At 48.9% G+C, this 24,167-nt stretch overlaps 9 protein-coding genes across 9 annotated transcripts; 5 read left to right on the top strand and 4 right to left on the bottom strand.

The window, feature by feature from the left end:
• Positions 1–115: 115 nt before the first annotated feature.
• On the top strand, positions 116–2,808 carry N7479_008416 (PAN-complex poly(A)-binding subunit PAN3; the record flags this gene model as incomplete). Its single annotated transcript, XM_057256110.1, has 9 exons — positions 116–188; positions 313–378; positions 444–495; positions 568–710; positions 772–869; positions 1,129–1,314; positions 1,378–1,522; positions 1,576–1,731; positions 1,784–2,808. The coding sequence occupies 9 exons, from the start codon at positions 116–118 to the stop codon at positions 2,806–2,808; spliced, it is 1,944 nt and encodes a 647-aa protein (XP_057109972.1).
• A 279-nt stretch (positions 2,809–3,087) lies between these two features.
• N7479_008415 (fasciclin domain-containing protein) lies at positions 3,088–4,709 on the bottom strand (the record flags this gene model as incomplete). The annotated part of the gene is made up of 2 exons (XM_057256109.1): positions 3,088–3,792; positions 3,867–4,709. 2 exons carry the CDS (start codon positions 4,707–4,709, stop codon positions 3,088–3,090), a joined length of 1,548 nt encoding a protein of 515 aa, XP_057109971.1.
• Positions 4,710–5,363: 654 nt separating this feature from the next.
• On the bottom strand, positions 5,364–6,416 carry N7479_008414 (intradiol ring-cleavage dioxygenase; the record flags this gene model as incomplete). The annotated part of the gene is made up of 2 exons (XM_057256108.1): positions 5,364–5,634; positions 5,698–6,416. 2 exons carry the CDS (start codon positions 6,414–6,416, stop codon positions 5,364–5,366), a joined length of 990 nt encoding a protein of 329 aa, XP_057109970.1.
• A 531-nt stretch (positions 6,417–6,947) lies between these two features.
• N7479_008413 (Zn(II)2Cys6 transcription factor domain-containing protein) lies at positions 6,948–8,965 on the bottom strand (the record flags this gene model as incomplete). Its single annotated transcript, XM_057256107.1, has 2 exons — positions 6,948–8,284; positions 8,353–8,965. 2 exons carry the CDS (start codon positions 8,963–8,965, stop codon positions 6,948–6,950), a joined length of 1,950 nt encoding a protein of 649 aa, XP_057109969.1.
• A 1,342-nt stretch (positions 8,966–10,307) lies between these two features.
• On the top strand, positions 10,308–10,880 carry N7479_008412 (U6 snRNA-associated Sm-like protein LSm7; the record flags this gene model as incomplete). The annotated part of the gene is made up of 3 exons (XM_057256106.1): positions 10,308–10,491; positions 10,614–10,685; positions 10,753–10,880. 3 exons carry the CDS (start codon positions 10,308–10,310, stop codon positions 10,878–10,880), a joined length of 384 nt encoding a protein of 127 aa, XP_057109968.1.
• Positions 10,881–11,351: 471 nt separating this feature from the next.
• Positions 11,352–15,200, bottom strand: N7479_008411 (uncharacterized protein; the record flags this gene model as incomplete). Its single annotated transcript, XM_057256105.1, has 2 exons — positions 11,352–14,974; positions 15,050–15,200. The coding sequence occupies 2 exons, from the start codon at positions 15,198–15,200 to the stop codon at positions 11,352–11,354; spliced, it is 3,774 nt and encodes a 1,257-aa protein (XP_057109967.1).
• A 674-nt stretch (positions 15,201–15,874) lies between these two features.
• On the top strand, positions 15,875–18,200 carry N7479_008410 (CCAAT displacement transcription factor COY1; the record flags this gene model as incomplete). Its single annotated transcript, XM_057256104.1, has 2 exons — positions 15,875–16,004; positions 16,051–18,200. The coding sequence occupies 2 exons, from the start codon at positions 15,875–15,877 to the stop codon at positions 18,198–18,200; spliced, it is 2,280 nt and encodes a 759-aa protein (XP_057109966.1).
• Positions 18,201–19,977: 1,777 nt separating this feature from the next.
• Positions 19,978–20,791, top strand: N7479_008409 (uncharacterized protein; the record flags this gene model as incomplete). Its single annotated transcript, XM_057256103.1, has 2 exons — positions 19,978–20,241; positions 20,297–20,791. The coding sequence occupies 2 exons, from the start codon at positions 19,978–19,980 to the stop codon at positions 20,789–20,791; spliced, it is 759 nt and encodes a 252-aa protein (XP_057109965.1).
• A 770-nt stretch (positions 20,792–21,561) lies between these two features.
• Positions 21,562–22,890, top strand: N7479_008408 (rRNA 2'-O-methyltransferase fibrillarin family protein; the record flags this gene model as incomplete). The annotated part of the gene is made up of 4 exons (XM_057256102.1): positions 21,562–21,634; positions 21,760–21,959; positions 22,028–22,213; positions 22,363–22,890. 4 exons carry the CDS (start codon positions 21,562–21,564, stop codon positions 22,888–22,890), a joined length of 987 nt encoding a protein of 328 aa, XP_057109964.1.
• Between the last annotated feature and the right edge of the window lie 1,277 nt (positions 22,891–24,167).

Here is a 24,167-nt window from a genome sequence, read left to right as displayed (position 1 = left end):
AAGCAGGGGAATGCGGTTTTCACCCAATAACATCCTTTGTTCCCTACCGAGTTCGGTTTCAATGGGGATCTTTTTGCGCTGATCCGCACCATCAAGTGGGTATCAGCCAGATATCATGGCGTCTACCGGAAAACCTCCATTGGAGGATGCTCGTCGGACGACAGGATCGCCGAAAATGAAGAGCCGTGGTGAGTAATCCGAAGTCAGCGGCCGGCATATCACTTCCACCTCAGTTCTGAGATGGGCAAGCTGGAAATAAATCCCGAATCTGAGACGGACGGAGTTGCTGATAACAATCATTTTGTTTGATAGAGAATGCGAAAGACACACTGTGCCGCAACGTGACCATTTATGGGCGATGCCGCTATGAAGACAAAGGTATTGGCGAACCTTGATCACAGCCAGCGTGGGTGGTGAAGCTGATTTGGAACTCTTGTATCCAGGTTGTGCTTTCAATCATGACCCGTCGAAGCTCAATGCAAACCAGTCGGACAGGTGCGGTGCAAACATAGTCTTGAGACGAAAACCTGGATAAATTTCACTAACCAGGACTGTTTCGTTTGATAGCAAGAAGCGGTTCAATGTCGACTCACCTAGTTTTACCCCGTCTTTGCTGTCTGGGAATGGTGTATCAGCACCAAAAAAGTCCACTGCTATATCTCCTAAAGCTGCCAGTGCAGCTCCTTTTCAACCTCGAACAACATCGTCGCGTATGTGCTTCATAGGAAGAAGGAGGACGGTCCCAAAGGCATCCACTGACATGGAAAACAGGTTCTAACACAAGTACGCCAACAACGCGGTCAGAAGCAGTGCAAGATTGGGCAGTAGCCGATGTGCAGGAATTTGTTCCCCAGAGCTTCGAGCACGTGGTCAGTCGTCCCTACCCTCTTACTCGGGTTCCCTCGATTCCCTTCGATTATTCTTGTTTTCTGGAATCATCCCATTTTCCCTGCACTAGCAGTATCATTATTGCCATCTCTATCACCAACAACAAGAATGTCGAATAACCATATCCGTCGTACCAGGAGCTTGTCTGTTCGGGTAGAGGACTTCGATCCTTTGCCTGAGCATGCTCGTCCTCAGTACCACGACTCTATTATGGGTCCTCGAGCTAACGTTCCCATCCAGGCACCTCTTCAGGGCAATGGTAATGGAGGAATCACTCCCACGGGTACATTCGATCCCTTCGTAACTACCCCAACTCCCATGACTCCTGGTGCCGTTGGCCCTGTTTCTGCCAATCCTTATTCCCACGACCCTACTGGTGGCATGGGAGGCGCTTTCTTTGCAAACCAAACTGGATTCCAGCAACCGGTACGTTGATATCCTGGGCTCTTCTCTTTGTTGCTTTGTGTATGAGCTCTAACCACCCAATAGATTCAGTACCATCTTTATGCCCCAATTGGCCCTCACAGCCAGAACACATTGGGATACCAACGCAACGTGCACGATCTCTTTATCCCTAATGACTTGCGCGAAGAACTGCAGAAGAAAGCTGCAGCTACTCTCCAAGTTCTCCCTAGTATGTTGAACTGCAATTGACAATAATTTGTACTCAAGCTGACGGACTTGAAGACACCAACCTTCCTGCTCAGGTGGACTACTTCCACTCCCTTGTCCCTCTGGATCTGAGTCATCAGAAGAATGCTGCAACCTTTGGCTACCCGAGCTGGATCTACAAGGCCCAGTCTAACAAAGACGGGAACTTTTATGCTCTTCGCAGACTTGAGGGTATGACAGTCTCTCATTCTTCTTTTTTGTAGCTCCAAACTAATCCTAATAGGTTTCCGCCTGACCAATGAAAAGGCTATCCGTTCTGTGCAAGCCTGGAAGCGCATCTGCAACGCCAGTGTGGTGACCATTCATGACGCCTTCACCAGCCGCAGCTTCCAAGACAGCTCTTTGATCTTTGTGACCGACTACCATCCACTATCCAAGACACTTGCAGACCAACATCTAAGCTCTGGAAGAAGCGGGTTTCCAGGCCGTCCCAATGCTCATATTCCTGAGCAAATTCTCTGGGGCTACATGACCCAGATTGCTAATGGTCTCAAGGCGATTCACACTAGTGGTCTCGCCGCCCGAGTGCTCGAGCCTAGCAAAGTTTTGATTACCGCCAAGACCCGCGTCCGTATCAACGCCTGTGCTATTCTGGATGTGGTGCAGTTTGATACCCAGCGTACTGTGGCTGATCTCCAGCGACAAGATCTGGTCAACTTTGGCCAAATGATTGTCACCCTTGGCGCCAACTCGCCCACTGTCATTCACAACCCAACCAAGGCCATGGAGCATTTCACTCGCGCTTATAGCCCTCAGTTGAAGAACTCTGTGTTCTGGCTGTTGAACGGACTACAGAAGGATCAGGAGCGAACCATCGACACTTTTATCACTGGCATTTCATCCCAGCTAATGTCGACTTTTGATTCGGCACTCCACCTGGATGATCAGCTGACCTCTGATCTCAGCCGCGAGCTGGAAAACGGACGAATTGCGCGCCTGATGGCCAAACTCGGATTCATCAATGAACGCCCTGAATATGAACATGACCAACGCTGGTCAGAGAGCGGAGAACGCTACTTCCTAAAGCTTTTCCGCGATTACGTCTTCCACTCGGTGGATAACCAAGGTGAAGCAGTGGTTGACCTTGGACACGTTATCACTTGTCTCAACAAGCTCGATGCTGGAACTGACGAGAAGATCAATTTGATCAGTCGCGACGAGCAGAGTTGCTTCATTGTCAGCTACAAAGAGATCAAGAAAGCTCTCGAGTCTTCCTTCCAGGCTCTGTCGAAGAGACGAATGCACTAGCCTTTGGAACATCTTACATGTGGTAATCGTTATGGTTTCTAGCTGCTTGCTGCTTGTTACTTGCTTTTTTTTTGACCACCTGTGCGATGCTCATATCTCTGGGTTTTGGCAGGTTGCCAACTAGATCGAGGCATTCGCTCAGGGGTGAACTCAAGGGTTACATCTTGTTAATTTTGTAAGCACCGATCTCGCCACTGTAATTGATCAAACATAGGAATGAAGAATTTCAAATTGCTTTCCTTGACCGTAAGTGTAAACATCTCATATAGGGTAGCAGTCTCACAGTTCACCGTGAGTCCCTTCATAGACACAACCATCCAACCTTCCCACAAGGTCCTCGATCATCAGTTCTTCCTCATTTTCACCTTCAAATATAACTTTGATCTGTATCTTACTCGGTGGAACCAACACTCGATCCAACACATGCACCACCCCATCCCTCGCCAACAAATCCAATCTTTCAACCCTACCAAAGCCATTAACTCGCATGCCAACTTCACCAAACCCCCTCTTAATATCAATCCCCAAATCCCTCTCCTTCAGTAGAGTCACAAGCCGCACATTCACAGAGTCTTCCTCTGGTCCATCCACACACCCGTTCTCACACTTGTGCCCATGTCCATGCCCATTCCCATGACTAGAAAACAACCCCTGAGCCTTCCCATTACTATACAACACATCCGAGTACAGCGTCCGATTCGGCACAATGTGATACTGCATCAGCGCACGCAAACACCCCTCACCCTGCGCCGAGAAAAGGAATCGATTAACATGCTCCCCAAGTCGTCTAAAGGCAGCGTTCGTGGGTACGAAGGTCGTACCGCCCTTTCGTTGCGCCGGGTCGAGGTTGTAGGTGAGTTTCGTGTGTGCTAGCGCCAGCGTGAAGGTGCTGAAGTGGGCCGGTGAATGGTGCAGCATTGTGCGTGTCTCTGGGGGTGGGTGCAGGGGGCTGGTTATTATATGGATTATGCCATTTTTGGTTTTCTTAAGAGGTGGCATCAGGTTAGTATCTATATATGTATAGATAGATGGCGAGGGATATGCATTGTTTTACTTACCATATCAGCTCCCACAACCCTGCTTTTCCCGTTCAACACCACTCCGTCATGGTGCTGTCTTACAGCGATCCTTTGTGGCAGATTGAATCCTAGAGCTGGCTCTTCAAGCTTTGTCGCTAGCGTCTGATGGCCCGCTACATGGTGGATGGAAAATCGGCCAGGCAGGATATGATACCGCAACAAACTAGACATAAACTTGGAACTGGGGCCATTTCGCTCTCGTGGAAGTTTCTCTAGAACATGGTTCGTCGGCGCGAAGAAGGTGTGGTTTCCTGTCGTGCTGTTAAGGATCTCGATCAGGGCTTTATCGTCGGCAATGAGCTCGGCGAGTCGGGATGTATGCTCGCATTCTTTGATGAGTTCCCACGTTGTTCTGTCTTTGCGACAGAGCGGGCCTGGACAAGCATCAATTCGTCGGTATCTGTCTTCGCGATCATCTCCTTGTCCAGGCCATCCGCCGTATCCGGGTCTTCTTCCATACCCAGGGTGTTCGTCACCGGGCCATCTCCCATGTGGATCTTCGTCATATCCGGGCCAATCACCGTGCTCAGGACATTCATCGTCATCAGGCCAGTCTCCATGTCTTCTCCAGTCTCCGTGTCCGGGCCAATCACCATGTCTAGGATATTCATCATCATCACGCCAGTCCCCATGTCTTCCCGGGCCTCTATGTTCGTTATGAGAGATACCCAGTAGACTCATATCAACATCTGCTTTAGCCAACTGATCATTCACGGGTTGGCGAGTCTCAGAGACTATGTCTGCAAGGATACTCTCATCCGGAATGACAAAGGCCGAGGCCAATTGAGCTGCCACAGACAAGAAAAGGTAAGTGGAACGCATAGTGCCGATATCGACAAGAGAACGGTTTCAAATGCAGATTCCCGATCAAGCCATGGTGGTGTGTCTATATAGACGCAGAGGCCCGTCGAATACCCCCTCAACTGCCTTGATTTCTGGTGGTACCAGTGTATGAAATTGACTAGACTACGTCGAATAGGCTGAATGAAAACTGTTTAGTCCTCGCTGGTCCGGTCGTCATGCCGTACACAAACTCGAGAGACAACTTGGGCCAATAGGAGCACCAGTCATGGCTGAGCTCATGTTACATATATATATTCAAAGGCTGTACCTAGCGAAGTCGTTTTCACAAATTAACAGCCCCACCATCTTTGTCTACCATCTACCTACAAAACTGATCTAAGAAAAACATCAAAACGTCAAAACGACTACCAAAAAGACATCATGAGGCCGCAAAAAGGCCGACCATTCTTGTTCCAACTAAGACCGGAAACTAGCGGAATGCAGACATGGGGCTAGTCCCGGCTCCGGAGCTAACGATATCTTATTCACATGCAATTCTAATTGGTACTTCTCGCTATGCAACAAAATCGGGCGGTATTGGAAGAATTGATAATAGTTCCTAGCTTTTCGCTAAACTCATACAGATGCACATCATGTGACATTTCCTCGTACGGTGTTTTTCCCCCATGGCATTTAATCCAGGTCCGGCACAGGCAGCCCATTGACAATCTTGACTTTCCGGCCTAGATTGTCGAGCGCGACCTTGGAGTTGTGCGCACGCAAGTCGCTCGTCTCTTTGTCAGACACAAGTACAAAGTCATATGTGAGGAGAGGGTGACCCTCTGGGACGTTATATTTCTTAGCGACCTCGGCGTCGGCCTTGCCGATGTCGACGATCAAGGAATCCTTGACGCCGAAGACTGCGTCAGAGGTTTCATAAGGGTCGTCGCGGAGATAGAGAGCGCTGGGGTCAAGTTAGCATGATATAATTCATAAGAATAAGTTGAAAAAAATAGCAGAAACATACGTGATCAAGTGATCATAACCCTCCTTCTCGAACATAAAGTGCATATGCGAGGGCCGATAGGGATGGCGATGCAACTTCTTCAACAACTTGCCAACGGGCCCATCGTGAGGAATGGGATAAGGCACAGGCGTAATAGCATTAAACCAAAAGATGCCTTCCTTGTCGGAGCGCATAATACACCTCCCATCAGGACCCTCTCTGCCAGCATACTGGACATCATAATGACCTGTGGAATCCGTCTCCCAGATATCAATCTTGACATCGGGCACAGGCATCCCATTCATATCACGCAGCGTACAGACAACCAGCAAAGGCTCGCCATTCGGATCATGCGACATGGAATCGCCGGCAGGCATTTCCTCCGCGTCATGCGTGTGGAATGGACCCAGCACGGTTCCCTCCGTGGAGCCCTTGGGCTTCGGGTGATCTATTGAGTCGACAAGGATGGACAGACCTAGCACGTCGGACAGCAGGATGAATTCCTGTCGCACGTCTGTGCAGATCTGGCCCACTTCTGTGAGGAAGCGGAGGCCGGTCATCCATTCGTCGCTGCTGAGGCGTGTTTCGCGAGCGAAGTCGTGTAGATGGGTTACTAGTCGCTCGAGGATGTACTTCATGCGTTCATCCTCGCAGAGACTGTTGATTGTGATTACATTGTCGGTGATGTTTTCGATGGTTTGGTCTTTCATCGGGGGGATCTTGACCTGGGAGGGATCCATGGTGGGATATATATCTTTGTAGCTTTGTGTAGAGGAGAAAAAAGTAAATAATTGAGGAGTAGGAGCTAGAATCCGGGGGTCAAGCTGTTATATGTGGGAATTAGTGGGGTGTCTGTACTCTTCCCAATCAATGAGAAGCTCTCGAATAGAAACATTTTCACCCCGCAAGCCCCATCAGATGGAATGTTGGAATCTCGGGTTTAGATGTGGGTACATTGTGGATGGGAACTTGGATTAATCAAAGCCCACGGGTATAACATAGGGGGAAGTGCCGACGGATATATTCGGGGTAGATTATATATCCGGCCCCACTGGTGCTAGTTCTATCAGAGAATCAGAGATGTAAGAATATATTTACATTAACATTTTGAAAGAGAGAGAAAGAGAAGATTTCGATGATAAAAGAAAACGCTATCAGAGGGATATCTAATATACTCCCACGCGCCAACCCATTTTGCCAAAAACGGCTATATAAAAAGACAAGAACAAAAGAAAAAAAATGTATACACGAATTAGTAGAAAGCCAATGCTTTACGCATGTACCATACGCCGATCACGATCACGATCAGCCTCTCGCTCACGGTCACGGTCACGATCTCGGTCATGAGCACCTGAACTGGAAACCGGAGCCGGGCCCGGAGAAGGAAGAACTACACCTTGGTGTTCTCCAGTGCGCTCTGCGCCACGTTCCCTTTCCTGTACAGCTGCAGCGACACGAGTGTGGTGATCAACGGTATCCAGGATAGCCTGTCTAAGACGCTGATTGGCATCGGGATCCTCATCCTCGATGCGATCTAAGACACGACCAGTAGGGATAGGAGGTCGGATACTATTCTCCGTCTCACTCACTGCCCGTCGCGGGGAATTACTATTTGAAGGAAGTTCCATCGGAACTGCAGATCCAGGAGCCAGGTTTGGAGCGGAGGGGGCCGACTCGCGTCGGTGTTGATGTGGATAGTAGTAGGCTTGCATCTCTGGCTCGAAGGGTGGTTCCCGGGGACGCTCACGCTCGGCGGAGATCGGGGGTAGTGGGCCCATACCGAACTGGGGTGGGGTAAGGTTTGAGCTGGAGCGGTCGATGTCGATGCGCTCGTGGGATATCGTTGTCGTGATTCCTGCTCGCATTGCTGTGACTTCGTCTTCTTTGACGTCGCGCCAGGAGCACTTGGCATGTTTCTTTGTGCAACCAACGCAGGCTGTGAGGTTCTTGAGGCAGTCCATATGGAGGCGGCGACAGCGGTCGCAGGGTGGGATTACGCGCTCGCCGCGCTGGAGCTCTTCCATACGGGCTATCATTTCTAGCTTGAAGGGGCCCCCGTCGTCTTTTTCTTGGTTGATTGATTTCGGCGGCGGGAGGAGGGAGGATGGGGTGTTTGGGATGGCGACTGGGGTTGCCGTCGCAGGGTTGTAGAGACTGTAGTCTGCTGGATCGGAGGCACGAGGCCGAGGAACTGGTTGAGGGTTAACTGGGGCTGTTGCGTCGTCATAGCCGCGGGCGTGGCGGTCAGCCGTTGTAAAAAACCTCTTCATCAGGTCTGCACGGGTTGTAGGGGAGGCACCTTTGATCGATTGACCGTTGATCATGGTGACATTATCGGTGTTGGTATGCGAGAACATGAATTGGGATGCTAAAGGGTTCTCCTCGGTGTGCTCAACTTCAGGACGATAGGTGTTGACAGCGACGAAACCAGACGGAGAAGGGTGAGATGATCCATGGCCGTTTCCTGGGCCATGACCATTGGCATCGCGCCAGATCTCGGTGACATTTCGGGATTGCGTATGTAGAGAAGCATCATTCTCTCGTCGGGTGGCAATAGCATTGCGGCGGTTCTTCAAACGATGGTTAAGCTGTCTCGCTCGAGCAGAGACTAAACACACGAAGATTGTTAATGAAAATGCCCTCCTAGGCTAGTATATGTATATAGGGATTCCTTACCTTGATCGGCCATTTGAGTTATATGATGCAAGTTCTTCTCTAGGATTTCTAGCGCACCCAGCTCCTTTTCCTCATCCTCGATAATAGGTTGGGGCGGGATCATCTTCTGTGGCATGCCGGAAGCAATCAAAACGAAATCCTCCTCACTGATTTCTACGCGACACTGTTTGGTATAGAACTGGCAGACTCGCACACCGTTGCGCGACTTCTCTAGATTGAACTGCTCGGGTTTATTCTTCGCGAATTCGACCACATCGAGCCAAGTCACCGTGGGCCCGTCTTTGCCATGTGATTTCAACACTTGCGGCGGTCCATCGAACAGGCGCTCGAAGCGCTTGATCAAGATCGGACCGAGTGGGCATGCGCCTAGATTGCCAGCGATGCTTTCGTGGCGGTGTAGAACGCCATCGTATTCGCCAAGCAGATGGACGATCGCGGGCATAGTATCATCAACGGAAACGAGCGGTAGGTTGTCAGGGTATTGCCGTGCGAGATAGTTTATTTGTAAGTGGTTCGAGTGTGTTTTGGGGACTTTCGATGACATGCCATTATCGGCGGTGGGGGACCGAGGCCGTTTGTGAGACGACTCCGCCGTTTGGGCGTGGGACTCCATTGTGGGAATGAGACCCAATAAACACCCAGTGGAAAGAGATCTTAAAGAGAAGAAGTCGCGGAGAGTGTCAGATAAGAGCGCGAAGAGTGAAATTTGCCCGGAGATATACCGGACTTGCGCGGAGAGAAACCGGCAGGCAACTCCTTTTATACTTAAGCAACATCCAGGAAGAAATGAAACAAAAAGAGAAAAGTCGTAGGGCGCCTACAGAGGGGACGGAACAGCGCACGGGGAGTGGAGAGGAAAAACGTGATCTGTGTTTCCGTTGGGGCCTTCCCGAAGCACTTTGGACGATTATTTTTGTGTTTATTTTTTCTGTTTTTTTCCCTCCCTTTTTTTCTTTCTTCTTCTCTATAATTTAAAAAAAATATAGTGTTACAGTGGAAATTCCGATTGCAACTTGTACATGTTGAGAATCCTTCAGTGTAGGGTACCTGATCAACCTGGAGCTCTCAGCGGAGTCCCGCCGGAGGATTCCGCTGGCCTGCCATACGCTGGTTAAACGGTGTACAACAGTTACGCCTTACAGCCTCTCATATCCTCTTATCAAAGATTATATATAGAAAGGTCGTCTACGCAATTAAGGCCTTTTTTCCCCCGATGTCTAGCTATAAAACTGAGAAAAGGGAAGAAAATATCTATAAAAAAAAATATCTAAAGCCACCAAAAAGACTGCATCACAAGGCCGCACAAGCGGCCGACTATTCTCACATCTTATATGCAGAGAGATAAGTCTATGTAATAACGGTCGCAGATCATTCTATAGGTCCCTCATATCTGTCGATCACCAAAATCAAGCCTTGAGCCTTGTGGAGGTCTTTGGTTTCGCTGATGCCTGCGCGGGCTGAAACATTTAATGTTTTATTTCCGGAAGCTCGGAGGAATTCACAAACATAATCATCTGGCCTGGGATCGGATTAATTGAAAACAGCCATAGTAAAGGCATAAATAATATATATGGAGCAATTGAGAAAAATATCCAAAGCCTTCCAAATGTTTTGAATGTTCAAATATTCAGATCAGAGCTGACAAAGATTACCTGTAATCCACCTGTAAAATACCTCCGAGCGGGATTCCTCATGGCGGTGAAATAAAATAATACAGCCATAATTGGTAATTCCCATACCCAAAGCGAACTTCCGACTTTCCACTGTGCCTGAATTTATGCCTGAGGCCACAACTCCACCTAAAAATCCCTCATATACGCGCCCACCTTGCTTGTACCTTCCGCTATCCCCCCCATACACAAAAAGTACCCCAGTCTATCCCACGGGTATTCCCATATATCTAATCTCGCCTCTAATATCTTCCTTTTATTTTCTCAACTCAAATTACACAGGCCATGTCTGAACGAGGATCATTTCGAGGCGGTGGCGGTCGCGGTCGTGGAGGTCGCGGCGGCCAGGGCCAGCAGAAAAGTGGCGGTGGTGGCGGTGCACAGGAGAAGCCCAAAAAGGAAAATATCTTGGACCTCAACAAGTACATGGACAAGGAGGTCCAGGTGAAGTTCAATGGTGGTCGTGAGGGTATGTTGGATTGATTGATTCTCATTTATTCCTTTTTATTTTTTACTTTCCTGTCTACTTTTGGTCTTTTTGATAGTTTCACCTCGCCATCTGTGAACTATATATGCTAACTCTAATAACAGTCTCTGGTACCCTCAAGGGTTACGACCAGCTGATGAACTTGGTCCTCGACAACGTCAAGGAGACCATGCGTGGTGAGTTCCAAGCTTCTTCCTTGGATCTATTCCTACATCTTTAATTTTTATATACTAACTTCCATAGATGAGGAGGGTAACACTACCACCCGCTCAATGGGTCTGATTGTCGCCCGTGGCACTTTGATCGTGCTGATCTCCCCTGCTGACGGCAGCGAGGAGATTCCCAACCCTTTCTTGCAAGCAGAAGAGTAAACACAAATACTCTTTTTCTGACGTATTATCTTCTTTCCGGGTTTCATTCCAGGTTTGGATGTCATTTCAGGAAATGGACCTCCTCGGCCTGATTGGAGCTTCAAAATACTACACACCTTAATGTCCCCACAGGCTTTCGGCGTGCGCCGGAACATATGCTCATCAGTAGCTACGAAGGGAACGAACGCAATATGATGGTTTCGCTTTTTTTCTTTTCTGTCGACTTGGAATGTGCATAGGACTGTTACTGTTGTGCAGTTCTGTTTTTAGTCTCTTTTCTTTTCACGAAAAAAGATGATGGATTTGGGGATCGGCTCATGATACATAGCGCCAAAACCAAAGGATATAACAAAAAAAAAAAAAAAAAATACACAAAGTCAACACGAAAGGTATCCGAGCAAACTGCATAGGTATCGTAGATTCAAAAGCCAACATATCCACATTCCATCCTGTACAATCCCTCCCCCTGATCTACTGGGCCACTTCCCCAGGTGTAGGCCCCACCGTGTCTCCAAATTCAGAGTCATCAGAAGCCTGGTCAGGATCATCAGTTGGCAAGGAAACTCGCCGCGGCTCTGCATCCTTCAATCTTCTTACACCTTCTGCCTCCTCAACCCAGGGCCCAACCTTCTCCATGCCATCGATATACTCAGCGCCAACACGCAGATTCAAACCCGCGCCAAGGGCACGCTCGATGCGGGTCTCGCGACTCTGCGACACAAGGGTGCGGAAAACGTGCACGAAGAAACCGCCGAGGATATCAACGCTCCAGTCCTCCGGAACGAGATCGAGGACTTCGCGAACATCGAACCATGCTGCGAAGCGCGCGAGGAGATCGCTTGTGCGCTCAATGCGGTCTGATAGATCCTCAATGTGCAGAAACTCGTCGAGCAGGTGGCGGAACAGCGTTGACTGTAGGGTATAGTCTGCTAGTTCTGGCGGGGTGCCCGTTGAGGAAGAAGAGCTGCGCGGGCCGCCGAAGAGGCAGTAGCGGATTGCGGAGTCATAGTCGCCTAGCCCATGTGTGAGGAGATGGAGGGCCGGGCCATGGCGGCCCTGTAGGCCATCGAGGATAATACATTCTGACACTAGCTCATTCTGGAATGGCTCAATGCGGGTGAGGACGTTGGGGATTGAGTAACTGATTCCTGTTGGAAGAGGTTGGGAGGAGAATTGGGAGCTGGAGATTCCACCTAGCAACTGAAGTAACCGGAGTCGGGACTGCCACCAGGGCTCTGCGGGTGTGTTCTCGATTATGAAGTTTAGATATGTCGGTTTGGGAGCACGCAGGGCTCGATAGGTTGAGTAGGAGTCGGCTAAAGAGGCTCGTGCTTCGGGGGATGACTCAAGCACGGAGAGTACCGTGTCTAAGTAGTATGAGATCAGGTCATCGACATATTGCGTGTACTGTTTCCACATGTTAGTTGGACGTTCATGAATCAAGGCAACAGGGTGTCTCACATTCTTTGCAAATACTAGGTGCTCTAAGTAGACTTGGACCGCGTTCGGAGCTCGCTCCTTGAGTAAAGCAACAACATCCGTCGGTTCCAGTCTAACACGGCTGGCATTGTCTGCGAATACCTGGATGCCTAAGTTGGGGTTTCGCCCAGCTAGCCAAGAGCCATACTCTTCAACCAGCTGCACGTCCTTGATCTTGACCAAGTACCTGCGCATCTGCGTCTCCACGCCATTCGCGGAGACCTCTCCACCAGCGTCAGTCTCCCCATCAACGATTCGTCGCCAGGTTTTGAGAACATTTCGAGACATTTTTTGGCTTTGATACAGACGGCTTAGAACATAGAGCCGCTTGTATGTTTCCAAGAGCATCACTGCTCGATCGAAATTGCCTTTCCAGTTATCGACCAGCCTATTCAATTCAGGGCGAATTGGCGACTCTATCCGCTGATCTCGCGTCAGATAGGCATCTTGTTCCAAGGTCAAGTGTAACAGTGCGGCATCTGTGCTATCCAAAACATAGGTCTCATCGGTGATGCTACCATATCCTCGCTTCTGCTGCCATGATAGAAGGAACCGTTTCACCATGTTGAGGATAGGACTGCGAGAAGCATCCAATCCGGAGGATTCAACGCCTATCTTTCCGACCTGTTCAATATATTTTTCGGCCATGCTTGCCAGCCCAGCATGTATCCATATACCTTGAGGCCCCTGCAAAACCTCACAACGTAACAGGGGAATAAAAAGCAATGCCAAACGCGGATCAAGGTTACCTGCCAGTAGCGCTTTTTCGGTTCCATCGATTGCCATGGCATTGCGATCGTCTGACTGCATAGAGAGAAGGTCTCCATAAAGCATAAGACTGGCCTTTTGTTTCACATAGCTCAATCCAATGAACTCGGCCTCGGTCTTTGGCTCGGTGTTCTGGATGGAGAGCAACAGATCCAAAATCGCATCCCTACGCAGCACCGTGTGCTCGCTCTCTTCTGTCTCCTGGGCCCTCTGCAAGGTGTCCTCCAGCTGGACTATTAATGGATTCTGCAATACACGCCATATTTGAGATCCAGACCACACAACAAGACTGCTTTGGACCTTGCCCAGTCCATGCGCAAATTTTGCTTCTTCCGCATCGCGTTGAGCCTCCCAGCCCTGGCTTGCTGGACTGTCATTCTTCCTAGAACCGTCCGAATCGGTCAATTCTTGCGGATCGAACAGCTCTTTTTCCTTTTGCGAGTGTTCGATGGATGCCTGGGTTCTTGAGTCTGCTACTGACACATGCGGGGGCAGCATGGGGTTTTTGAGGCGGACCATCCGCAAGAGCTGCCCGATTTCATTGAGCTCCAGATGGCTAGGGCTGAGGGTATGCCGGAGGCCAATCTGGGTAGATTGTGTCTCTCCGGGAGGTGGTATCTCTAACCAGCTCTTAGTCCGCTCAATCTCTCCTGGGTCGTCGTCCCAACGTTGGATTTCGAGTCTTGTTCGAGACCTTCCAGCGTCTTCGTCTTCGATTACAGCGAGAACATACTCCTCTCTAGTTTGGAACATTTCATCATGCTCGTTTGTATCAATCACAACCGACTTTGGGAATCTGTGGAAGTTTATTGTGCCCCGAACAACTTCCCCGTCCATGTCAACAAACATTCCAACACCTGGTCCCGTTTCCTCGGTTCCAGTCACAAGTAAAAATTCAGCAGGCGTTGGTGATACCACATGAGGCTGGAGACGCTTCGAGCCTTGTTTTATTTGGGGAGGTAGAGGTGGTAGGGGCTTCAAACTATCGTTGGTGGGAGACTTATTGTCTGGCTCTTGGTCACTGGGAAGCCTGGGGGAGCTTTTCCCTTCTCGCTCCTCCGAGCTTGATCTTCTAGGTTCCCCGGTAGATGTGAAAGGATCAGGTGTGCCTGATGGCGATCTATCTAGCTGAGCCGCTTGGGCCTGTGGTGAGAGCATGCCCACAAAAGTATTCAAACTAGTGCTTCTGCCATGCACAGAGTTATCACTCGGTAGTGAGGTGGGGTAGGAGGAAGAGGGTGAACGTTTGAGCGGAGTGCGCGGCGCTGGGTTCATATCTTCCACATGCCCCGACTCAAAAACCTCATTCGAAGAGGATATCGGGAATAGAGGGATTTTCTGCTGGTGTGCCACTTCAAGTAATGAGTATGAATGTGTATCCGCAGCACATGCGATCGTTCCTCGTCGGGCCGCAGTTAAGCAACCAGGGAACTCAATCTTCTTGATCCGTCGCGCCTCATCCCCAATCTGGACCAGCATGATCCTGTTCTGCACAGCAATCATGATAGTCGGATCCTCTCCTGACTCTGCGTCCCAGTTGAGATCCAACCCACCGATCCAGCGGCAGTGATTGACCTTGGTAGCTCCAAAAGCCGGGCTGAGCTCCGGCAGCATGTAGAACGTAACAGTGCCATTGCAAAGGACACATGCCTTGTTCACTGAGGATAAGACAACTATCTGTCGAACACCTTCTTGGTCACTGCCCGCTGGAGGAGTGTGGGCGAATAGGATCGGTAATCGGGATGCTAATATAAAGGTAGGCTCGGCGGCTTCGTCCGGGGAAGCTGGGGGGAGGCATACGAAGTGCAAGATCTCGGCTGCAGAGGTGCCGATGTATAGATTTTCATCTGTTCATCATTAATATTAGTCAACTTGGCGCCATCGAGGAGACAACCCCCACGACCAAAACAGGTAGAGCTTACTCCAGTATTCAACACAGGTGATGTAGACATCGGAGCTATCCTCGGTTGCTAATGGCACATCCTCGAAGAGGGAATGTAACACGTAGGGTATAGTCCCTGGTGGGCTGATCTTGCGCCTCTTGCGGGGACCAATTCCATCGCCTGAAGCCATCATGAGGCTGTAGTTCCAGGCATCTCCCCGCAAGCTTGGAGAGTGACGATGTGAGGGCGGTCAGTATCTAGGGCCAAAGCTCAGGGGCCGCAGTTGATGGCGGAAGACGACGGGTATTTGTCTGGCAGAATCTGGTGTTGTCTGTAGACACCTTGTTAAGGTGCACATGTGCAATTCTAACTGTACACATTGGTATTAAAGCCAGTTTACTGAGTCTTGAACTTATTCTGAAGTTGTCTTTTAGTTATCCTAATCTTCATGATTTTTATTCACAACATGGATCTTTAAATGTGATGCAAGAGTAGGATGTAAAGGCGGCCAGTAAAGCGGTCGCCCCAATCTATAAGCGGTTGTTATCGGGCTCCTGCCGTACATTGTACTATTGTAAACGGGTGCTTCGGGTCAATTACTATCCTCTTTAAACAACACACCCATTATATACCTGCATATTTGAGGTTACTGGGTATTGTCTCGCCTTTGGAATTCACCTTTGTTATAAATTTATATCCAACAACTACAGCCCCAGATTGTACGTTGTACACATACAACCGGAACAATATCGGCCCGTGCACCGCGTGTCCTGTTCCTCGCGATAACAGATCGCCATCCTTTCCCCTTGGTGGACTGCTATTTGATGTGGGGTGACTGTGCAGACCCTGGGGTTAGGACCGACAATGGATTCATTTGCCATTACAGAGGGTTTGATTCCTCAAGACCAACATGACGGCCAATCCGAATCCCCTATGTCCAGCAAATTGACCGAAGAAACCAATAAGTTCCAACGCGCCATTGCAGCCTGGCGAGGTAATTATTATCTTATATGTTGCCGGGCCTTACTGACATATAATAGGTATTGATTTGGCCAATACTATCGCGAAACTTGATACAACCGCTACGGATCTCGTCGAACAACAGCGTGTGGCACTCGTGCAAAGAAAGGACCTGGCGCAGAAGACAAAAGACTACAAGAAGCTAGATGATGAATCTAAGCTTTCAGAATATAAAACACTGCTGAAATCTTATCAGTCCTTTATCGATCTCTTGACCAACCAAGGCAAGACGTCATCGTCTTCATTCTTACAACTATACTCTTCATTATCCGAGGCTCCAGACCCATATCCCCTCCTCGAAGCCTCTGTTGACTCCCTTGTCCTCTCCGAAGATACAGTTCCTAAACTGACCTCAGAACGGGACCAATTGCAGAAGTCAGTGGATCGTCTCACCAGGCAACAAGAGGAGACCGAGAAACGCCTACAGGAGGAACGCGCTGCGCGGAAGAAATTAGAAGAAAACCAGGAATCAAGAGCCAAAGAGATTGAAGCATCGTGGGAAGCCGTCTTGACAGAAAAAACAAATAACTGGGCAGCAAAGGAGAAGACTTTAGAAGAGAAAGTGGAAAACCAGGATCGGTTGATCAAGGAGCTCAAAGCAAGCTACGAAGTCTCCCAGCGCCTGGGTGAGGGTGAGAACCAGGGTGACGATACTGAGGGCTCGCGGAGTGGCGCTACTGCAGCTGAACTCGAGCTCGTTTCTGCCGATTTAGAGAAAACAAGCCTGAGATTGGCTGATGTGGAAGCACGCAATGAACAACTGCGGCTGGAGCTGGCTCAGGCTGCATCACATGCATCTGGTCCATTTTCTGTGGAGGACGACCCCGATTATCTACGACTCCAGTCGGAGAACTCTTCCTTGCTTCGGAAACTAGATGCTGCACGATTTGACAAGGACTCGGAACGACATACCTGGGAAGCTAAACTACTTCAATCGGAGCGGGCAGCTTCAAAGGCAGCAGTGGAAAGGGAAGAGCTGCGTGTGCGGTTAGCAAAGGTAGCCGACTACGATGAGATCCGCCGGGAGCTGGAGATGATCAGGTCTATTGAGTTTGCAGCTGGTGATGATGATGAGGCCGGAGACGGTGCTGGCGACGGTGGTGCGGTTGACGTCAATGGTGACGAGGCCAAATCCAAAGCCAAGAACTCCCTAGAGCAACTTCTTATGGCCCGGAATAAGAAATTGACAGATGATCTCACCCTTCTGCGAGTGTCTCATCGTGATATCCAAGACCAGCTTGAAACACTACGAACCGAGCTTTCGACTTCTAAGGGAGAGCTAGAAAAGTCACGAACCCTGTCAACTACTCTTGAAAACGACCTCCTTCGCGTGCAAGATGAGGCTGCAAACGCATTCCCGCCCTCGGCAATGTCTGTTGCAGGGACCTATGCCTCAAGATACCCCCACTCTGCCCGTCGGGGCGCATCATCGCCCACCTCATCCATCATCTCTGGCTTTGACCAAAGTGCCGTGTCTGCAAACACCATAGAATCTATCCGTGCCGGAGAAGCCGTTGGCGGCGGTTCGGGCCTCCTACCTATGATCCAAGCCCAACGAGACCGCTTCAAGAAGAAGAATGCTGAACTCGAAGAAGAGCTGTCAAAGCTATATGCCACTGTCAAGTCCCTCCGACAGGAAATTGCGTCGCTCCAGAAGGACAACCTGAGTCTCTACGAAAAGACTCGCTACGTCTCAACATATAGTCGTGGTCAGGGTGCCTCCACATCTGCATCATCGTTTGCAAACACGCCCAGTTCAACTTCTGTCTATACCTCTGCAGACACACCTTCGGGTCTGTCCCTTGACCGATACCAAAATGCCTACGAGGCTCGAATCTCACCGTTCGCCGCCTTCCGGGGCCGTGAATCAACACGTGCATACAAACGCATGAGTCTACCAGAGCGGATTGTCTTCTCTCTCACTCGGGTCATTCTTGCCAATCGGACGAGTCGGAACTTGTTCGCTGGCTACTGCTTTGCACTCCACCTTCTGCTTTTCACTGTGCTCTACATGATGAGCACGACGGAGATTGAGAAGCATAGCGCCATGAGTGCCGTCGCTGGCGCTGCTACCGTTGCATACGGTAGTAGCAGTGGAGTGGGAGGGGGCACGGCAGGTGGTGGGGGCCAGCTGCACGGTGATGACTGGCAGCAGGAAGGTTTCAACTAATGTTCCAAGGTTTTGTCTGATGCTTACACAGCGAAGAGCTCCGGAGTTCTTTTTTTATCTTCTTATCTTTTTCTCTTCATGACTGATCATAAGTCCTGGCGTTCTTGGGTTCAGTGCTCCAAGTTGTACTATTTTGGGATGTGGGTCGAGCTGCATCGTGTGTAAATTTGATTCCTGGCAAATATCATGTGTCTGTGACCAATATAGTGAGATCGCCGTAGGTTTCGGGGCTTTCCAAAGTTGGATATCGTGAGGTTTGGGTGGAAGCTGTATGGACGTCCGAAGTAGACCCAAGCCCTAAGTTTAGATTCCTTGATACTCCTCGGGAAGTCACTCCATTGGGTTGATGGCCGCAACATTACCTCAATATGTCTATGGATGTTCTGATATTAGACATTGAGAACTTCCCGATTGGCCAATTAGAAATAATATCCAAAAATATACAGTAGCCAGCCAGTAAAAAATAAGCAAAGAGACAAGAAAGATAGTGATAGAAGGCCCGAGCTACAGATTGAACGCGGGACCTCGCACAATAAGGCTTCTGACCCGTGCTTCTTGATAGATGGATGATGGAAAAGGGCACGCTTGAGATACCAACATTCTCTCAATCCTTAGTCAATTTCTATTTTTGATCGTATCCATATCCATACCAATTAGATACCTGTCAGATTGATGCTGATTCGAGAACTTTACTGTGATGTGCTCTGATGTGCATGTCGGGGAATTATAGCATGGCAGATACATAATAATCTCACCAGTGGCTTGCCTAAGAAGACAAAAATTGCGGACGAGAAAAAAAGATGTCACATAAATAGAATTGAAGCTATCCATAGATAATAATAACCAAGTGGTCAGAGCATATATGTAAGATGGCGTTCTCTGAGTACCAATGCGTTGCAACGGTGAACTCGGAAGGGGAAAATAAGAAAAGTCAAACCCCGCCATACCAGCCTCCGCAGTTCAACAAAGACAGATTGTAAATAAGTTGAATGCTCAAATTTAGAGAGTATGTTTGAAATCAGGAACAAGCTCTATTTGATAAGTGCCTGGACCCCATGTAGCTAATGCCTGCAACAATTTCCCCGAGTTTCTGCACACACATTTTAGAATTACGTAGGATTACTCCAGGACCCTAAACATCGTTGTCTCTGCACACTAACCTGTATCGGAAATGATTTTACATATCCAACCGCCCAACTCACATGGCACTGTTCTTCAGTCAGATTTATTAATAGCCCCGGGGAATTTTTAGAGCTCATCACATTGGCTCGGTTCAAGCTCCTATAACAGAATCGCCAAGGGAATACCCCGTTGTTTTGCTTAGCGCGTTGCCATCTTGATTTAGTTAAAACTTGTTTGCAACTAGCGACAAATCAGAAGGCAGAGAGGCTGGGAGGGTCAGCCCAGGGCGCGTCCATCTACCAATAAGAGCCCGCAGTCGAGCTTTGACCCCTGCTAGTATGCAGATTGCATCGATTGCTCTGTTAATAGACACAGCGTTGTTTCGAGTTGGACCTGTGTTACTATCTTTGATATCTGCGTGAATTGAAGGATGGGTGCAATTACCACCACATCTATATGTATATCTGCCCCCGGTCTGACGCCCAATTTATCATGTCAATATCTTCCTCGTCATTCCTTTTATCAACTCGCTTACTTCCTTTCTTCATACCCGACCTGTATCAAAGGCTTGCTAGACAACCTTTGATTAATAAAACGTCACCGCCATTGACCGCCCTTTTATTCTTCTGCCTACTAGCATAAATCTATAGCAGCAATGCGTTTTGCTCTTCTCATTATCTGCCTGGCGGCAATATCGCTTGCTGCCCCAACAAACTTCTTTGATGATGCATACGAATGGACCGATGAACTGGAAGAATTCTTTGGAAAAGTCAGCGAGTACATCAACACTGCAAAACACAACATCAGATCACCAGCAGCTTGCGAAGCCTCCAAGATCGCTCTGCCTTCTTATGCTTCGGGCTTGACCAGCCCATCAGGCCTAAAGCCGAAATATGTTGCACTTGGACGCGGCACTCAGGTATGACAAGGTTTCGGGATATCCTGCTGGGTTACATAGCTCATTATTAAACTAGAACTATACATGTGCGGACTCTACTTCCAACTCCAAGCCCGCGGCAGTAGGAGCTGTCGCAAGACTTTACAATGCCACATGCATTGCAGCCAACTATCCCGATCTCCTGGCAAGCCTCCCCAACCTTGCCTATAAGATTTCCCTATCAACCAACGAAGATGCCTCGTTCCCTCTGGCCAACCTCGAATTGATGGGTCACCATTTCTTCTACGATGCAACAACTCCCGAGTTCAACTTGAATACCACACCTAAAAAGCAGGGTGGAATTGTCATGACCAAAAAGCAAGGCGCAATCGATGCACCCTCAGGTGCATTTTCAGGCAAGTACGGTGCTGTGCCTTGGCTCTACCTCACTGCTACCGAGGGCACGGTGGGTAACTACAAGAGTGTCTATCGAGTCAATACTGCCGCTGGATCGCCACCAACTACCTGCAAGGGCATGCCACCTGCATTTGAGATGCAGTATTCTGCAAATTATTACTTCTTCGGGGAATAGTTCATTGGTTCTTTTGTTATGATTGTATATACAGAAGGGGGACTTCGATGTGAGGATAAGATTTTTTTTCTTCTTCTATATTTACGGGGCGGGCTCTATTATTTGTTATTTTTACTTTATTTCATGACTGATCATGAGCCTGGTCAAACCACAGAATCAATTGTTACTAGTATTATTTCTCGTCATCGATCGTAATGTTTCGTCCTGTCTCATCCACTACAGGGCTTATTGATGGGACCGCACCATTTCCCATTCTGTAGATAATAACTTATCTTTTAATGATTCAATTACTTCATTTAGCTTCCGACTCTCAAATTACCGTCACTAAACAATCAATGATTATCTTTATCTATTTCTAATCGCAGCCTGCCAATCAAACAATGCAGGGCTTAAGCAGGCACGTGACATTAATATGGAGAGGAGGCAATTCACGTGACATTTTTACACGGAGGAGACACTAAGCCTAAAACAGCCTAGCGCCGTTCTGATTTTCTGAAAGATCCCAAAGGCGCAAAAAAATCTCGACCGCATCAACGAGCAGCTTCGGTACCGATCCGCACCCGACAGATAGTCAGCGGCCAATTCTGTTTGAATTGCTTGATCCAACTATCTCAGATACGTTGTCAATTTTTTCTCCATCTTTATCGACTCTCTCGGAACTTTCATTCCAATTTTCAACTACACTCGGTTCAAGCACTCGGAAACGACAGCTTAACCTCCCTCCCCTTTGACTCTCTTTGCACCGAGTCTTTTCTCTCAAAACATATACAATGTCTTCTTTCGCTCCTCGTGGACGTGGTGGATTTGGTGGTGACCGCGGCGGTGGCCGTGGCGGTGGTCGAGGTTTGTTCAGTCCAGTCCATTCGAAGCAGCAAGACCAAGAATCTCGCTGGTGATTCTATCGCACCGATGGCGATGATCCTCTATCTTGCTGCAATATTCCAGTTCATGTAGCTGACTTGATAAAGGTGGCTTCGGCGACCGTGGTGGCCGTGGTGGCTTCGGCGGCCGTGGAGGTGGCCGTGGTGGTGGCCGTGGTGGATTCGGCGACCGTGGCGGTCGTGGAGGTGGCCGCGGTGCTCCCCGTGGTGGCCGTGGTGCTCCCCGTGGTGGCCGTGGTGCTCCTCGCGGTGGTGGTGGTGCCCGTGGTGGTGCCAAGGTTGTCATTGTAAGTTTTGGACATGTCATGGACATAGGTATCAGACACTGACAGAATCTTTTTTTCCTTGCGAACAGGAGCCTCACCGTCACGCCGGTATCTTCGTCGCTCGTGGTGGTAAGGAGGACATGCTCGTGACAAAGAACCTTACGCCCGGAACCGCTGTTTACGGCGAGAAGCGCATCTCCGTCGAGGGCGCCCCTGCTGAGGATGGTGCTGTTACCAAGAACGAGTACCGTGTCTGGAACCCCTTCCGTTCTAAGGTAAATATTCCATTTTCCCTGGGTTTAAAGATACCTGGCATCGTTGGCGATTTATTGAATTTTTCTCGGAATTCTTCAATATCCCCCCGATAGCGATGACTGCCTAATTGCTCAGACCTTTTTTTCTAACGTCTTTCTCTCTTTTCTAGTTGGCTGCTGGTGTGTTGGGTGGTCTTGATGACATCTACATGAAGCCCGGCTCCAAGGTTCTCTACATCGGTGCTGCCTCCGGTACCTCCGTTTCTCACGTTGCTGATATTGTCGGACCCACTGGTAACGTCTACGCCGTTGAGTTCTCTCACCGCTCCGGCCGTGATCTGATCGGCATGGCCACTCACCGTACCAACGTCATCCCCATCGTTGAGGATGCCCGTCACCCTCTCCGTTACCGCATGCTCGTGCCCATGGTTGATGTCATCTTTGCCGATGTTGCCCAGCCCGATCAGGCCCGTATCGTCGGATTGAACGCTCACATGTTCCTCAAGGCTGAGGGTGGTGTCATTGTCTCCATCAAGGCCAACTGTATTGACAGCACAGCCAAGCCCGAGGTTGTGTTCGCCAAGGAGGTCCAGAAGATGCGCGAGGAGAAGATTAAGCCTAAGGAGCAGTTGACCCTCGAGCCTTTCGAGCGTGACCACTGCATTGTCGCTGGTATCTACAAGCGTACCGCCGCATAAAGGTCTTAATCTCTGGTCATGTCCATTCCCTTTTGATGTTCCCCTCGGCGTCTCGTGTTCTGTGATGTATCGAATGTTTTCCACCTTTCTTGTGACAGGTCTTTCCGCCTATGTACTTTTGGCTGCGTCTTAAAATTTAGTTTTCCTTTTCGATGAATTTTACACGCTGGAATGTGTCATACTGAGTATCTTGATCTGAGGTGATGAGATAGCTCTGGTTAGCGTATGATATCCGTACCTAGTTAGCAACCAGTGGCCAATACAAGCGATTTAGTTTTGCTAAAATTTCGTCGGCAATATTTGAGAAATTATATTAGATGTAGCTTCTAGCCTTGGAGGTCCAGGCTTGTTCTATAGGTGCCGCTAGCGTACCCCTAAGAGTTGGGCACGATCCTAGGATGGGGAATGTATTTGTAGAGAACTGAGGCTCAAACCCCCCAACAAAGAAGCGACATTTTACTAATTATTGATAACTTCTAAGCATGACAAAAATCTCTGATACGTTTTCCTATGTCATCTCGCCTTCCCAATCCTATTCTCGGAGTTGCGCCGGGCCTCCCAGTTATAGCAGTCTCCAACCGCCAGTGCACCAGAACAGATTTTCCCATAGTAAATTTTGACCGCCTGGCTCACCGCCGGTTTTTCCTTCATTGCAGGTTACCAGCTGTGTGATGATACTATAGTCACTTGTTATACATAACTAGAAAAGTAGTTTTGAGAAAGTAAGCCTTCTCCCGCCCTTTTGTAGTGTGTACCTATAAAACTGAGAAGTTGGAGAAGATATCTAAAGAAAAAGACATCTAGAAAGACCATCAAAAGGATTGCTAGAAACCTTGATATTATAAGGCCGCATAAGTGGCTAACTATTCTTGTCTTGTATAGTTATATGGAAAAGTTGGTTTGCACATTTTAAGCTATTTTTACCACTTATTACTATCTCTGTCAAGATATCTGAAAAGACATCTGAATACTATAGACAAATCTGTTACGGCACATTGGTGGTTGGAGACCGTCGGCCGTACTCCCGGTAATCGGATTTACCACCGAGGCTTCCACCAAGAAAATGACTCGGAATTGATGCGCGAGACTTGTATTAAGTGGTCATATTCGTGGGATGGAGTAATACCATTGGCCGACGGTGGATTATCATAACTGAAGGAGCGTGGGGGAAGAAACAAGGTCCGCTTCAACCCCGCAAGGTATGTTACTATATATAATGCTAACACGACCATTTTCAGTTCTACATAGTTGAATATACTCCGTATTTCATTGTACCA

This window comes from Penicillium vulpinum, assembly GCF_028829585.1.
Source record: "Penicillium vulpinum strain IBT 29486 chromosome Unknown utg000003l_segment0_segment0, whole genome shotgun sequence".
Classification (NCBI taxonomy): domain Eukaryota; kingdom Fungi; phylum Ascomycota; class Eurotiomycetes; order Eurotiales; family Aspergillaceae; genus Penicillium; species Penicillium vulpinum.
This window is presented reverse-complemented; position numbering and strand designations above follow the sequence as displayed.